General features: G+C 51.5%; 1 protein-coding gene across 4 annotated transcripts in view; it reads right to left on the bottom strand.

Annotated features, from left to right (window-relative positions):
• The window catches only part of EPN2 (epsin 2), a 77,392-nt gene that overhangs the window by 28,647 nt on the left and 32,961 nt on the right, over positions 1-15,784 (bottom strand). For 3 of the 4 annotated variants that reach the window (XM_036451921.2, XM_045586477.1, XM_036451924.2), the window contains exons 2-4: positions 8,660-8,760; positions 4,223-4,992; positions 2,280-2,450 (exon numbers count right to left, since the gene is read on the bottom strand). In XM_036451921.2, the coding sequence (XP_036307814.1) occupies positions 2,280-2,450; positions 4,223-4,817 (766 nt within the window). In that variant the 5' untranslated portion in view covers positions 4,818-4,992; positions 8,660-8,760. The remainder of the gene's footprint in view (positions 1-2,279; positions 2,451-4,222; positions 4,993-8,659; positions 8,761-15,784) is intronic. The other variant, XM_036451926.2, reaches the window with a different exon arrangement.

The raw sequence follows: 15,784 nt of genomic DNA, 5'->3' as shown, positions 1-15,784 counted from the left end.
CTTCCACCAGTAGTGGCAGGACCCTGCTTTGTGTTAGCACAGTGCCTGGCACACAGTGGGAGCTGAATACATATCTGATGAATGAACAAGGAAACATGGAGCTCGAGTGCAGCTGGGGCAGGCTTCACCCAGAGTGGTAGCCAAGGCAGACCTCGGCAGACTCAAGCTGGCAGGGACAACTAAAGATCACCAGAGAGGGAATTGTCCACCACGCCGAAGGCTCGGAGCTGGGCCCTCTGGGGACCCCTGGATCCAGGGGAGCCTTCTGCGACCTGAGATCAGAACCTGGTGTACAATACGAAGCGGGAGGGCGGGTAAGAATGGGGAAGAAGCCAGCCAGAAGCTGGCAGGGAGCGGAGGGCAGGAGCTAGAGCTGAAGGGCAGCCCTGGAGAGGCTCCTGGAGGAGGCCTGTGGTGTCTGGGGAGATGAGGGAGGGAGGCCGCACAGGAGGGTACATGGGTATGGAAGGAAGAGAAGCTCTCCTCAAACGCCACCATTACTGTGGGTGCGAACACAAGAGGTCTTCTCACAGCTGCCTTCCCTGCCCCCTGCCTGAGTCTGCACCGTGTCTCCCGGGCCTCCCTGAGGGGTCTGGGTACCAAGTGTGCCTCTCACAAATGTCAGGAGCCTGCCATGAAGTGCTGGGTCAGTCTGACTTCTCCACTGCTGGGTTCCAAGCAAGTGTGTCCAAAGCAAGTCTGCCAAAATGCATATGTTAGCGTTTACCTTCCACTCAGCACTTTGCTAGGTGCTGAGAAAGAAGAGAGGAGTCACAGGACAGGGCCCTGCCCCCGCAGCCCCGCCTTGGAGCGTGCGAAGAACACATGGTGAAGCATGACACATGACACTGTGAAACGCTTGCTTGCCCAAAACTCATCTAGGGTGGGAGAAATCCTCAAAAAAATAAATAAAACTCATTTTTATCCTTAATTCCTTCCAGAGCTGAAGAAGAGAAATCCACCTTGCCAGATATGCAGGGAGGCCCCCACGTGGAAGGAACTGCGGGCAGAGGGGCAGAGGGGCTGGTGGAGCAGGGTGTCTGGTCCCGGCAGAGTGGGAGGAGTGACTGTAATGCCAGGTCCCAGGAGAGGCAGCCTGCCAACAGAGGAGCTGGAGGGCCAGTGAATACCAAGCTAACCACTGAGCACACCATAGGCCCTGCCCATTACTAAAAGGGTAGAACCTGGAAAACAAAGGGGAGATCCTGGAGTCTGGGAGCGTGGGGCCTGCTGGGAGCACCCCGAAGGTCTGGTGGAGGCAGACCTGCAGCTCAGCACTCTGGGAGCTCCTTGGGAACAGGGTGCAAAGCCGGCCCTCCTTACAAAGTCCTCTATAAACTGTTTGAGGAAGACGGGGCACAAAGGAAAATGTCCCAGAGCTAAATACAGTGATCACACAAATGCCCACATCCCAAACCCTGCAGAATTAATGAGCAGGAATAAACAGTCCCTATTTCCAGCCTGAATACAGGCTGGCCACACCTTACTGGGCGGCTCACAAAGGCTCTTTGTTGGCACCCTTCTAATAAAGCTTTCTTCTCTGTGGCGGGGCCCCACGGGGGACCTGAGGCAGGTAGATTGAGAGCATTTTCCTGTAGGCAACACAGCAATCTGTTTTCGGTTTAACCTGCAATGGTTGTAGTCTCTGACCAGGATACATTATTAATTAGTCAAAAGAGAAGCCCCATTTTTAATTACCCATTGAATTAGGTATCTTCAAACACTGTGACCTAGAATTGACAGTACAGCTAACTCTCTGTTTACCACTGTAATGGGGATTTTAGGAAGAACAGCAGTTAATTGAGAAGCAAAAACAATCCCATTTGTCCTCAGCCAGGCACGTATCACTGCATCAAGGACGATGGCTTCCAACGGCCATCCTCCGCGGTCCTCGGGTTTGCCGCATTGGGAGGCTTAAGCCACACCTTTCCGGCTCAACAAGCCTCGTGGTCTGGTCCGCCACTGCACCTGGGTCTGGCAGACAGGAAAGCCCCTCCACGTTTTTCAGGGCATGGGGGCACAGGACAGCATGGACAGCCACCCGGCTGACCCAACAGCAGCTCCCCTCTTAGGCCTCAGGCAGAACTTCTGGAAGTGACATGGCAGTGTGAGGGGAGCACGGCCAGGACTTGAGCTCCTGGGAGAGGAAGAAACGGCCTTGTCTTCTGGAGTCTGGCCCATGAGGCCCAGAGGACACGGAGAGTTGGCTGTACTGACATGACACCCCCCAGCAAGCTGCCCAGCATTTCTAGGAAGGAAAAAGCAAACTGCCATCCCACCTCGGCCTGCGCAGTCACAAGTGAGGCAGGGCTGGGCCCAGTCACCATTTGGGTGGGAGGCCAGCCCCAGGTGCGACAGGAAGGGGTGATGCTGGCTCAGCGGCTGCAGCTCCTCGCTCTGACCCAGCGGGACCCCCGTGCGGTGCTGGGGGCACAGCGAGGTCTCGGGCGCTGTTGGGCAGGGACATACACACACACACACAGAAAAAGACAGGCCATTAGAGGAAGTGGGAGTGGCAGAGGTTCCAGCGGAGGCCAGAGCCTGCCTGGCGTTCTCAGAGGCAGTGAACAGCCTGCTGACCCACCACATTCTGACCCTGAACTTGCTGCTCAAGCTCAAGGTCTGAGGGAACCAGAAACCGTCGAGCTGGGACACGGCAGCAGCAGGCAGCCCAGTGTAAGGCCGGCAGGACCTGTGATGAGAGGCCCCGGCCAGGCACCCACCTGCACCCTCCATGACCTCCCTGCCACTGGAGCCTCCTACACACTACTAACAAAAGCATATTCCAGCCCCTCGCTCCGTGGCCTCTGGCTTCTTGAGAACAATGACTCAAAGGGCAGGTAGGAAGAGGGGCAGCTCCCGGTGGCCACACAGCACAACTACAGCCACTTCCCAAGAGGAAGCCAAGGGCCTGGAGACCAAGTCAACCCACAGGAGGCCTTTCTGGAGGATGGAGAGAGGTAACTTGAGAGAAACAAGCAACTTCACTGTTGAAGGGCAGTCTGTATTTTTTGGGCACCTTCGCCTGGACTCTGGAGACGCAGGTTATATTTTTTCCAAGATGCAGGCTTTCATGAAGGTCACACCCTTTGCTTAAGCAGAGTTCAAACTAAGTGAGGAACTGACGGGACAAGAAAATGCTAACCTCTCCCAGCTTGGCGATACTTTACAATTTCTAGAGGCAGGGATTTGGCTTTACTATGCAATTTTCCTATCTGACACATGTCTCAAAATGCTCCTGGTGGCTGTGCAATGTCAAACTGAAACCTGCAAAAGGAGGAAATGTTAGCAGACCACTGATTAAGCAAGGGTCTGCTAAAACTTCCTTTAGAAAGTTTTTGTTATGCTGACCTACGTGTCACCGATACCAGAAAGAGAGAGCATAGGGACCTATATTTTATTTTTGCATCCCCCACTGCAGCCCACCCGCAGGCCGGGCCGCCTCTCCCCACCGCCCTGTGAAGGCCGAGGCGCGATCCGGAGACCCCTTTCAGGGAGCGCCCGGACGCCATGCTGTGCACAGAGGCCAGCTTCCATCAGGCCTGAACACCACTTCTGATCCTGCCACCTCTTCCGAACACTGGGCCAAGGGTGATCCGATGCAAAATGAGGAAACAGCAGTCCCCGCACGGACCCAGCCATGCCAACCAACCACACGAACTCTCGTGTGCAGGTGGGAAAAGGAGCCCTTGCCCAAAGGAACACCTGCGGAGGCCTTGCTTTCTCCGTGTCAGTGCACAGAGACATACCACCTCGTGCCCTGTGATGCCAAAGCAGAAAGTACACTGAGCCGGTCAGGAGACCTGTAGCCCAATCATTAAAAAACAATGATATGAGATTAAAGAAACAAGCTTGTCCAGAAAAATCACCTGCTTCCTCCCAGCTACCAAACACAGCCTCCTCCCCCCGTGTGTGCGGCAGGCAGCCCTTCACGCAGCCCTCCCAGCAGGACACGGGAGGCCCGCCTCCTCCCCTTCCCCCGGAGGCAGTCCTGCCTACATGTGCGGCAGCAACTCAGAAGCAGAGGCTCTTGAGACACTGGAGCAAAGCAGCCACAGGCCGAAAGCCCTTTGTGACAGTGACTCAGAGCGGACGAAGGAACACTGCTGTCTAGGCGGCCTGTCTAGGCTGAGATGACGCACCATCTCGCTCAGCCTAAGGGCACCTCCCAGCTGTTGCCCAGCGCTCCTGGCAAAGGGTGAGGCACATTCCCACTACTCACAGCCGTGATAGGAGGCTGGCGATCCCCCGGCCTTGCCATACTCCTGCTCTGAGTAGGTGGTGGAGAGGTTGGGCTGGCTGGAGCCGCGTCCAAAGGTGATCTGGTTGCTGCTCATCCCGGTGGCCACCTGGGCCATGCGCTCTTTGGTTTTGAGGGCCTGGACCCTCTCGGCCTTCAGCCGCTCGTCGTCCTTGAGCAGGGCCACCAGCTGCTTCGACTTCTCCCGCACGTTGATGCCCTGGTCCTTGCCGTCGCGGTCGATGTACTGGAAGTCCTTCAGGGTCTGGATGGCGAAGATGTTCTCCCGGCACTGCTGAGCCACCCGCTCCGAGCCCGTCTTGATGAGGTAGTCCAGGAGCGTCAGCGCCTTGTACACGTGCCGCCAGTTCTTGCCGTGGTCGTTGAGCCGCTTCCACACCATGCTCATGATCTCCGAGAAGGCCACCACGTTGTAGGTCAGGTCCGCGATCTCGGTCATCAGGGAGCTGGATGGGCCCCAGGGGTCATTGGAGGTGGCTTCCCGCACTTTTATTTCTGCTTCTGAGTAATTGTTCACAATGTTTTTCATCTGCCGTCTGATTGACGAAGTCGTCATCTTTATTTTCTTTGTAACAAATGCAAAGCCCTTCAAAGAGAGAAGCTTTCCTGTCCTGAGCAAGCTCGCACCCAGCGAAGGTTCAGTCCCCGTAACAGACCTGGAGCAAGGCCCCCAACAGTCATTTCTTTTTCCTCTGCTGGAGACTCAGCTCTGAGAAGCTGGAAGCCATGCCCTGGAGAAAGAAAGAAAAACACTCACTGTGCATGAGCGCCTCCGACAGCAGGCGGCTTCGGAACAGACACTGTGAACAGCAGGTATTGGGACATGGGGGTGGGAGGGGCGCAAACTGAACATACTCCAGCCTCCTTAGGATGAGATTCCATCTTCCTTTCAAACTAAAAGATCAGTATGGCAGGTTAACAGTGAGTAAAAATTAAAGTTTAAGGCTTTGGAAGGAAAGAAGTAAACATTATCACTATTTTCTATTTTCAAAAGGCTTCCATTGAAACGGCTCTCCTATGGGCTGTCTTCATTGCACAGCAAAAGCCAACTACTGAAGCCACGCTGGGAAGGCTGGTCCTGACTGGTTTTAAATGATCTTTGGGAATAAGAAAGCCTCTCCTCTCAGTAGATTTCACCCCAAAATGCCTATCTGAACCTGTAACACCGGGCGTTGGTCCTCATGCTTAACACTGCCCAGATTTCTCCATGAGCAACCCTTCCTTGGACTGTGGATAAGGAACCCTGGATAAGGGTTCCCAGCTCCTCTTCTGGAGCTCAGCTGGACTTCCGAGTCCCCAGCCCCTGGCCCGCGCTGTATAGCACAGCTCAGAAGTAATGTGGGTCTAGCCCAGCCCCTCATTCCAGAGGAGGACACTGAGGCTCGGGCTGTGCATTAGCTGGCTCACCCAGCCTATGCCCCAAACACGTCATTCCCTCTCCAAGAAGAAACATCTGCTGAGCTAGAGGGAGGCCATGTGTCTGATAATGGCGCTGTGCACAGGTGTGGTGACCCATTAGCCTTTTCATCGATGAAGACCAGCACCTAGTGCTGTGCCTGACATCATGTAAATCCTGTTGCATAAACTTATGAAACAGACCGAAAACAATGCCCCTTCCTCAGGAAGGCCAGTCTGCCAGGGGATGGAGCAGAGGGGATCTGAAGATGCAAAGCCAGCTCAGCTGGCGGTTGGGGCAGCAAAGGCAGGCACGGGAAGAACTTTTACCAGAAATTACCCTCAAAGTGGTCTTCAAAGCTGAGGAGACCTGAAGGTATAAATAGGAAGCAGTGACATTCCTCATTTATAAAGTGAGGAAAAGTCCAGGAGACTCCAGGGACTGCCAAAGACAGAGCCGTAGAGCTGGTATCTGGATACAAAGCTGCCCACCACTCACTGCCCTGTACCCACTGCCCCGTCCCCAACCACCCACTGCCCCGTCCCCAACCACCCACTGCCCCAACCACCCACAGCCTATGCCTTCTGCGGCTCTCAGGCCAGGCTGTCTCACTGAAAGCTCATGAAAACCTTCTGGATAAAGATTATTCTTCCTCGTTACAGATAGGAACCTGAAGCCTGAGCAGTTTAAGGCCACCACCAGGCTAGCCTCCTCCCTTCTCCCCTCCTCGTGTCCTTCTCTCTATCAAGCCGCTGCGAGGCTGCTGCAAGGCTTCTGCCAGACAAACAGTGCACAACCCCCTTTACCAAAAGCCCCGGCAGGCAGTGGGCAGTCGAAAGAGTAAGGTATTCGGCGGGGAAAGCCACAGGATATGCAATCAGTGACCACTCAGCACATGCTGCCGTACGAATGAGAAAGACAGCTCGTAATTTCATCCTGGTGACACCAGTCCTCTGCTCTGGCCAACGTGGCCCCTCCAATATGTCTGCATTCTGCCTCCACAGCACAGAGCTCCCGCTAAGGCGGGAAGTTCAGCCTCTCCACTACCTGGCGGCTCCCCGAGCGCGGTCAGGCCTGACAGAGGGCCAGGAACAGAAACCCTCACAGTGACCTGCACACCTGATTTTAACTGTTTTCATTACAGCAACACTCAGTGCTGGCAGAGATGGGGTGGGCCTCGAAAAGAAAAAAAGACTCTGATATTTAATAAGCATCTCCCAGATTAAAGCACACTCGTCAAAACCGGCAGTAACGTCCGGAGGCACTCAGACCGGGCTGTGCGATGTGCCAGGAACATGGCACATCCTTTTTATTCCATCTGGCGTGCAGCAGGTAAACTGTCCCACTTCTCACGGAGAAGCAGGTAGAGCTGGGATCACCTTCCTCCAGGTCTGAAAGCAGCTTCAGGTAAGCATGACAGCAAACCATCCTGGTAAAAAGGCCCCAAATGGTTGACAATATAATGAAAAATCACACACAAAACACCACAATTCCCAGAGGGAGACGTGGTATGCTGGGCTCTGCTGTCCTTCTCTAGTCCTGCCACCTTGGGGGGTGGGCCAGAAAGGCTGGACCTGGTGTCCTCCCAGAAAGACCAGGAAGAGGCCATGAGGGGCAGCCAGGGCACCCACGCAGTCTCCCAGGCCTTTAGTAGCAGAGAGAGGGCAGAGTTCCTGTGAGCGAGGTCAGGGTGAAACTGCTGACAGGTGCAGGCTGGGAAGAGAAATGGGCTGCAGACCAAGGCAGGGGCGGCCCTCACAGGCTCCACCTCAGAGACATCTGTTAGCAGTCTCTGAAATAGGCCTCAAGAAGGAAAAAGCTAATAAAATGCTTGTTATATTCAAAAAAAAAAAAAATATATATATATATATAAGGTTTATGTAATATGAATGGCTGCCTGCCATTTTCTTCAAGCTACAGACAAGAGCCATTTTCAGACTAGCAAATGTGGGAAGGCTGAGATGTGGAGATAAATTCCTGATAGGTCTGGCACTGCTAAGTAGATTGTATTTAACCTATAAACCAGGAGATCAGGGTTCGATCAGGAGGTCAGGGCACATGGAGACAGCTGATTAATGATTCTCATCATTGATGTATCTATCTTTCTCCCCCTCTACTTTCCTCTCTGAAATCAATAAAAACACATTAAAAAAAAATTCCTGATAGGATAAAACACCCAAAGGCAGCTTTGAGAAATTATTTTCATGGCCAAATGGGTTACCCATCTCATCCAAATCTTTGCAGATCAAAACGAGCAATTCCACCCTGGCCAGGTGGTTCAGTTGATGAGTGTTATCCTTTACCCAAAAAAGTTTTGAGTTTGATTCCAGATCAGGTCACATGCCTAGATGGCAGGTTCAATTCCCAGTCAGGACACGTACAGGAGGCAATCAAATGATGTTTCTCTCTCACATTCATGTCCTCTCTCTCTCTCTCTCTCTCTCTCTCTCTCTCTCTCTCTCTCAAAATCAATTAAAAAATATCCTCAGGTGAGAATTAAAAAAAACAACACGCACACAACCAAAAGCCCACCTGTAAGAGGGCCTGTGAGCTGAGCAGGCTGGGGGACACAGCAGCGCCAGCCCAGCCCAGCTCTCCTAGGCTCCTCCAGCCTGAAGACTGTGTCGCACTTGTCCTACTCAGACCTCGGTTTTCCCATTTTTAAAACATCGTCCCCTCAACCTCAGATTGGGCAGTAAGTAAGCCCCTCCCGCTCCCCAAAAACATCTGCCAGGTACCTCCTCCCAAAGCCAGCCTCAAACACACCATCCTCAAATACACACACGGTGTTTTTTCCAGAGTCTGAATTGTGTCTTCTTCTCACTCTCTTTTGAATGAATGCCTCCACTGGGAATCAAACCCTGTGATTCCAATGACTAGGAATCGAACCCTGACCTCCTGGTTCAAATTGCCTTCTCAATTTGCCAGGTTTCTTTTCTCCAACTTGCTGAGCCTGAACTAATGTATATGCAAAAGCAACTAAAATGAGGGTAACTTGTTACCTTCTGGGCTCTTCACTCAAGCGTGCGACAATATGGTAAGTTCACAAACATGCAGCCATTTATGGGACCTCCAAGACCGATATGGGAGGGTAGTGGGGACACTGTTAAAACAAGAAGGGAAAATAAACTTTGTAAGATGTAGACTAGAAGAAAAAAAGTGGCAGGACTCATTTTCATAAACCATATGCTGACAATTGAAGGGACAAATGCCACTAGGACATCAGGAACTAGAAATGCCTTTAGAAATATTTCCATTGTAGGGGAAAGGGGCCACATGCTAACCTGACAGCCTCGGGGAAGGCCTGCGTGGCAGTCTTGCAAACTTAAAGACCTAAAGTAACCACAAGGATGTCTGAAATTAAAGCTTCAACTAAAAGCAGTTATGGTGGGTAGCTATGTCGTAGGCCTGTATTTTCCCTGACAAGGTCAATTTTTACCTTGCCTGAGCCTATTGTCTTTTTGCATCTAAGATGACATACCTATGAAATGTCAGAGTAACTTGTAACTCCCTCCCGCCCCCCTCCGTTGGGGTACAACCAAATGTACCTGGGTGCAGAAGAGAGACCACAAATCCCTTCACCGTCATTGTCATCGTGCTAATGTTGGCTGTGAACTAGCCTGCACCCCTAAGTAAAGAGAGCATGTGCCTGTCGTTTTACTTTTTATCCCCTCTCGGCTTTGCTTTCTCCCGCTTCCCTCACCTGTCACCAGTGGATTTCATGTGACCCACGTACAACTCCTCCTCTGATTGCAATGCATAAAACAGGGTGAAAACCTGCCATTCTCCAGAGCACTCTTCCAATCCATTGAGATTCTGTTTCTTGGCAATTGTCAACAGTTTGGCTCAAATAAACTCATAAAAACTCTTCACAGGTTTGAATGTTTTTACATTAACGCTATTATCAGGTACTAGAGGCCTAGTGCACAAAATTCGTGCACAGGTAGGGGTCCCTAGCGGCTGCTGACTGCCAGCTGCTGGTCAGGCCCTCGCTTCCCCTGGCTGCCTGCCACCACAGCAGCTGCCATTGCCGGCCGGGGCGGGGCCAACCGGGTGGAGGGACCATGGGCAGTTGGCTGGCCAGTCCCTCCCCTTGGTGGAACTCCTAGTCAAGGGGACAATTTGCATATTATGCTTTTATTATATAGGATTACTTAGAAGGATTTTACCATAGGTGGTGAATGAAGCAAGTGAGTTTACACAATTGTTACAGCTTTAGATTTTTTTGAGTGAAGGCAGCAAAATGACTGACACACATGAGATAAGTACTGGTAACCACGATGACTTGATCAATCTAGCCAAAGGCGAAGAAGGAACCTCTCGGTCGTGCGGGAAGCTGCTCTGGGTCTTCCAAAGGCCTTGGGAGCTCTGGAGACTCCATCTCAAAGCCACAGACTGTTCACTATTCAGACACTCACCCTTCTGCAGTTAGTCCCCAGGACTCGGGAGGTTCTTTAAGCCAAAGAATCTTTACTAGAAATGGAATCTGTTCTTTCTGCCTGTGCAGCATCCGTTTGCCTTGGTCTTCCAGGAGCAGGCCACTCAGACCCCATCAGTCGGAGCACCACGAGCCCCCAGCCTTAGTGGCTAGAACAAGGGCCGACAATCCAGACGGGACCTCCTTCAGACCCACCTCTCTGGATGGGCTCTGAAACCACTAGGAAGCCCGCAGGGTTGCTGGGCTGCTGGAAGCCACTACAGGGCCAGGCTTTACCTAAGTCTGAAGCTGACACAGAAGCAAGCAAGCAGCCAGAAGGAGCAAGACAGACCATCTTGTGAACCTCTCCCTGGACTCTCAGCTGCACAAGCCCACCTGTAACCAGTAGCAACGCATGTTTCTATCACCTGCAACCGTGAGCTCTGTGCAAAGCACCCAGGGAGGAGGGAAGGGAGCAACAGCCAAACAACAAACACAACGGGAGCACTGACTGCCTCCCAGAGCCTCCAGCGGCCTCTGCACAAGTGAGGGGAGCAGCCAGGCTCTCCTGACACACCTACCCGGGGCCCAGGCACCCCAGGCTCAGCCTGAGATCATGGCTCTTTTTGAGAGTGGCTTATGGAGGATCCAAGATGGCTGCATAGGTAAACACCTAACCGCAGCCTCACACAACAATTTCAATAAAATACAACTAAAATATAAAATGGACATTGCCCAGAGCTACAGGAAGTCGAATGACTGAAAATTCTACAAGAAGGAAAGAAAAAACCAGAAAGAAAATCAGGAGCTGTAAAAACCTAAGGTACAGAGACAAGCTGCGCGCGCACGAAGAGGATGGAGCCGGAGAGGCTGAGTTCCTTGCTGGCGTTCCCTAGCAGGAAGGAAATAAAAGACCCGGACTTGGCTAAACCTCAGAACCGACAGCACTGAACCCCAGTTCTAGGCCAGACCCTGGGACCCAGGCTCAAACAGAGGGAGACGGGGCTGTGAGGGGGAATCCCAGGGGAGCGGCGAAAAGCAGAGCCCCCGGAGTCGCGCACACTGCGCGCAGAGGACGGTCTGTGGACTCTGATGCTAGACTGCCCTAGCAGGAAGGAGACAAAAACTCCAGTCTGGGAAGAAGGAGATGAGGAACGGGAGCTGCTGCCAGGCACCAGCAAGCTGGGTGCCAGCAAGGAGCCAGGCGACAGGGCCCCTGGGGGGGAGGTGCCACTGGCCCCTCGACTGCTGATCGTGGGCCACGGAGCCGAGGCCGGGGGCTGCTTCCTAGGTAGCGCTGACCCCAGCAACAGGCTGAAGCCGCGCAGAAGGCCGCAGAGAACAAAGGGGCGCTGCTGGCTAGCCTGCTAAGCTTCCAGGGCGAGGAGGAAGAAACCGAAGAAGTTTTCAATGTGAAGAAATCAAGTTATAGCAAAAGATAGTAAAATTACTTAAGAAAGAATAAAAAAAAGATCCTGAAAAATTGAAGATTAAGACAGAACTCAACTCAGCAGCCAACATTGAAACATAAATGTGTTAAAAAAAAAAAAAAAAAAAAAAAAAAAAAGACAGAATGTTGGAGCAGTGGTGGCCAGGCCCAGGGCATTGGCAGCTGGACCCGGAGCAGCAGCAGCCAGAACCAGAACAGCAGCAGCCAGGCCCGGAGCAGCCAGGCCCGGAGCGGCCGGGCCCGGAGCAGCCGGGTTGGAAGCAGCCAGGCCCGGAGCAGCAGCATCCAGGCCGGGAGGGGCCAAGCCCGGAGCAGCCGGGCCCGGGCCTAGACCCAGAACAGCTGATTGTGGAGCGGACCAGAGCAACAGAGGCCAGGCCCGAAGCAGCCGGGCCGCAACAGCTCGCTGCTTGACTGCCCATGCCCCAGGGCAGCTTCTCAGACATGGCTGGAAACTTTTGGGGGAACTTGAGGGTCTGCTGAATCAAGTGATGAAGGCTTAGATCTGGAGGTGTTGAGTTATTATAGTGCTGGGGTCTTGATCTGTGAGTGCCTTGTGTGGGGCCTGGATGAGGTTGGTTGATCTATTTAGAAGTGTCTTTTGTGTGAAGTGTATCCTTGGGCATGTGGAGGTATTATTGATTTGAGAAAATGCTAAGTAACTGATTTACTACCTGAAAAATTTAAAGTTTTGAAAGTTTAAGGTCTCTTGCCAAAGAGGTTTTAAAGCTAACACCTTAATTTCAATGGAGAAAGGGGAGGACAAGTCCTTCCCACCCAGAACAGGTAATCCAATTCCAGCCAGCAGCTATCTTTAAACCATGTGTCCATTTACATTTGAATGGCTATGCCTTTTGATAGCATAGGGGCAAGTTTACATGTAAACAAGTTTGCTTCTCAGTTCCCAGGGCAGAAAAAACAAGGTTTAAAATTATTAGATTTTAAAATTTATTCTTAAAAATATAAAAGTTTATTAATTAAAAAAAAAACAAGGAAATTAAAAAACCTGATGAACAATGTTAACTGTTGATTATAATAGAATCAGAGATACCGGAGGGGAGTGGACTGGCAATTCGTGTGTGTGTGTGGGGGGGGGGGGGGGGGCAGTGGTGGATTCGGGAAGAGACTGAACATAAACTGTGCACCTATGGATGAGGACAATGGGGGGTGGGGAAAGGGCAGAGGGTGGGTGGGAACCTGGTGGAGGGGGGAAGAAATGAGGAACCTTTGTAATAATATGAACAATAAAGACTGATTAAAAAAATAAAAAAATAAAAAATAAATAAAATATGAAAAAAACAAAAGAGAGAGTGGCTTATGATGATGCCATCAAGAAACAGCTGAATCCCCATCAAGGAACATCTGCAGGGTCAAGCTGGGGAAGAAAAATTCTGGGATATTTGAAAATACAAGAATTCAAAAGACAGTGGAGCCTGAAAATAGACTAAAAATCAGCAAGCAGAAGAAAACTAAACAAACAAACAAAAAATTCCATGGCTAAAGTGAGGCCCCTAGCCTTGAGACGAGAAGAATTCCATTAAAAAAATATGCTTCCAGAGCTGGCTGGGAAATTCCTGGTAAACCCAGAGTGCCCATAACAGGAGAAAAAGGAGGCTTTTCTGGCTCAGAGCAGCAGATGGGCCCTGAGCAGAGCCCACGTGACTCTCTGTTGCTGAGCTTCTGTGGCACCAGGGCACACGGCTGGTCGTGTGCTGCAAAGATGTGCGCCCTACCTGACAGGACATTTTGACAGTAGCTTTTCAGGGACCAAGGATCGAGACCAGTGATGAGGGAATAGCAATAAGCATCTCTCCCTGCCTCCAAAACCTAAGTCACAGGTCAATCAATACTGACTGTAACAACCCAAGCATAATCAATAAATATTGCTGAATGTATTGAACTGAAACTTCAGCCCAGATAGCAGTTCAAACTCTCTCTCTGGCAGCCTCTTGTAACTTCGCATACACTTCATTTTCCGCAAGGCAGGTGACAGGGAGAGCTGTGGGGAGGGAACACGGCCCCCTTCCTGCTTCCTGCAGCACTGGGTCCACTGACCACACATACAGAATCTCCTGGGGATACTATTCAAAACCCCAGACTCACAGTAACTGGGGATAGCATGTAGGGAACCTAATACTCTTACCAAGCTCACATGATTTGTAGGCATACCAAGGTGTGGACCACATTCACTGTAGGACACACATCAACATGAGGTTTGAGAATACTCTGCAAACCTCGATTAGCTGGCTTTCATTTTCCTGTGCATGCAGCCCCGCTTTCATTTTCCTGTGCATGCAGTCCCTGAGTGAGGACACGTCTCCATCTTCCCACAGGAGAAAAGGGTACCACGGCCATCACAAGGAAGCTCAGTCAAGGGGCGGCTGAGACCTCAGCTCACATGACCAGCCTGAGCTGACTCTCCAAAAGACAACAGTCTAGTCAGGACAATATGGACAGTTGCCACATTCTTCCCCACAGTGGTCATTTCAGCCTCCAGAGAAAGGACTATTATGACTCTGCATCAGCCAAGCTAGCAATAACAGAGCTTATAACTACTCATGCAGGCGAGAGAATGAAGGGGGGGAAATCCTTTACACACACCAGAAAAACAGTAAGATTCAGCCAAAAAAAAGAGAAAGAAATGTCCTCTTCACTAACTGAATGGGGCATCCAAATTTCAATGACTTCTTGTTGGGTAAAGAATCAAACTGTATATCACTATCCAAAAAGTGGGCTTTAAAAAACTGCATGTACATGCTTTAAAAATGTCAAAGAAAACCCAGAATTTTAGACTTGACTTATAGACAATAAAGTAGGTAAACTGTCCATGCACTCTCCTCTCCCTTCCAGGGGCAGAAGAGCCCCGAGGCATGTCAATTGGCCTGTGGTCAGTGGAGATGCGGAGGCTGGACTGTGAGGGGCTGACCAGGTGGGAAGCACCCTGACCCCGTGCTGACAATGCCACCCTTCACACAAGGCAGAGCTTCCCACCAAGAGCCACCGGGCAGCTCCTCCCAGGACCCAGCAGTCACAGGAGCAAGCACACGGCAGTTCAAAACAGATTTCAGACATCTGCTATAACTGTACCTGTTCTTAACTTGTCTAAAAGCAGAAATCCATGACTGAAAACACACATAAGGAATTCCAATTTTCTTTACCAACGTATCCGGCCACTTAGTTTCCGGAAGAGCAGCCTACACAGGTGTTGAAGTGCAGTCGTTTTTAAAGGTTCCATAAAGCTAGCATCAGGGCCAGAAGACCTAGTTCTGTCATTGCAGCTCCGCTCTTGCCATCTAATGTGGTTACTTAGCCTCAGGCCCCCAGCCCAGGAAATGGGAGTGCGATGGGCTATGCCTCCCTCGCTGGGTCAAGGATCAAACACCCTGATGACTGTGGTGCGTAACCATGTCATAAAGGAAAGAATTCTTTCATGACCCCGCCTTTCTGCTGCTCCTCAAAGTAGCTTTGCAAATGACAAACCATGGACCACATTCTTTTTTTTTTTTTTTTTAATATATTTTATTGATTTTTTACAGAGAGGAAGGGAGAGAGATCAAGAGCCAGAAACGTCGATGAGAGAGAAACATCGACCAGCCGCCTCCTGCACACCCCCAGGATGTGCCCACAACCAACGTACATGCCCTTGACGGGAATCGAACCTGGGACTCCTCAGTCCAAAGACCGACGCTCTACCACTGAGCCAAACCGGTTTCGGCCATGGACCGCATTCTTAACAAACCCTGCTCAAAAGCAAACAATGCGTTGTGGTAGAGTGCACAGGACCAGGGGTCCAAGTCCAGCAATGTGGCCGCTGGACCAGACAGCAGGCAGCCAGTGACCAGGCTCTTTACTTCTAAAATCCTGAGGTAAACCAGATGGTCTCCCCAAATCCTTAATTCCTAAGACGCCCTTTCTGACAAATGGCTCAATCCTCTGCCACCTCCAAGGGGCCATGGAAGGCCCAAGCCTTGCACCAGCCCCGCCACAGAACTCCAGCCTGATTCTCTTGGCCCCGGGGGCTGGCTCCATGGGAGCCGAAGGGCAGCTTTCTTTAGGCTGGGGAAGTATGAAGAGCACCCTCCGAACCCTTTCCTCCTCCAAGATCGGCAGCTTGTGAGTGACCCTGGGCCGGCGTCTCCATTTCTAACCCTGCGGCTCAGCTACTAGAAATGCCCACTAATGACAGATGGCGATGCCACCCAGGACTGGGAACCAAGGAATGGGCCCCTGATGGCTTCACACACCCGCCCACGGGGCAGG

Source organism: Pipistrellus kuhlii, unplaced genomic scaffold (genome assembly GCF_014108245.1).
Source record: "Pipistrellus kuhlii isolate mPipKuh1 unplaced genomic scaffold, mPipKuh1.p scaffold_m20_p_23, whole genome shotgun sequence".
Lineage (NCBI taxonomy): Eukaryota > Metazoa > Chordata > Mammalia > Chiroptera > Vespertilionidae > Pipistrellus > Pipistrellus kuhlii.
The sequence above is the reverse complement of the archived record's forward strand: the minus strand, read 5'-3'. Positions and strand labels throughout refer to the sequence as shown.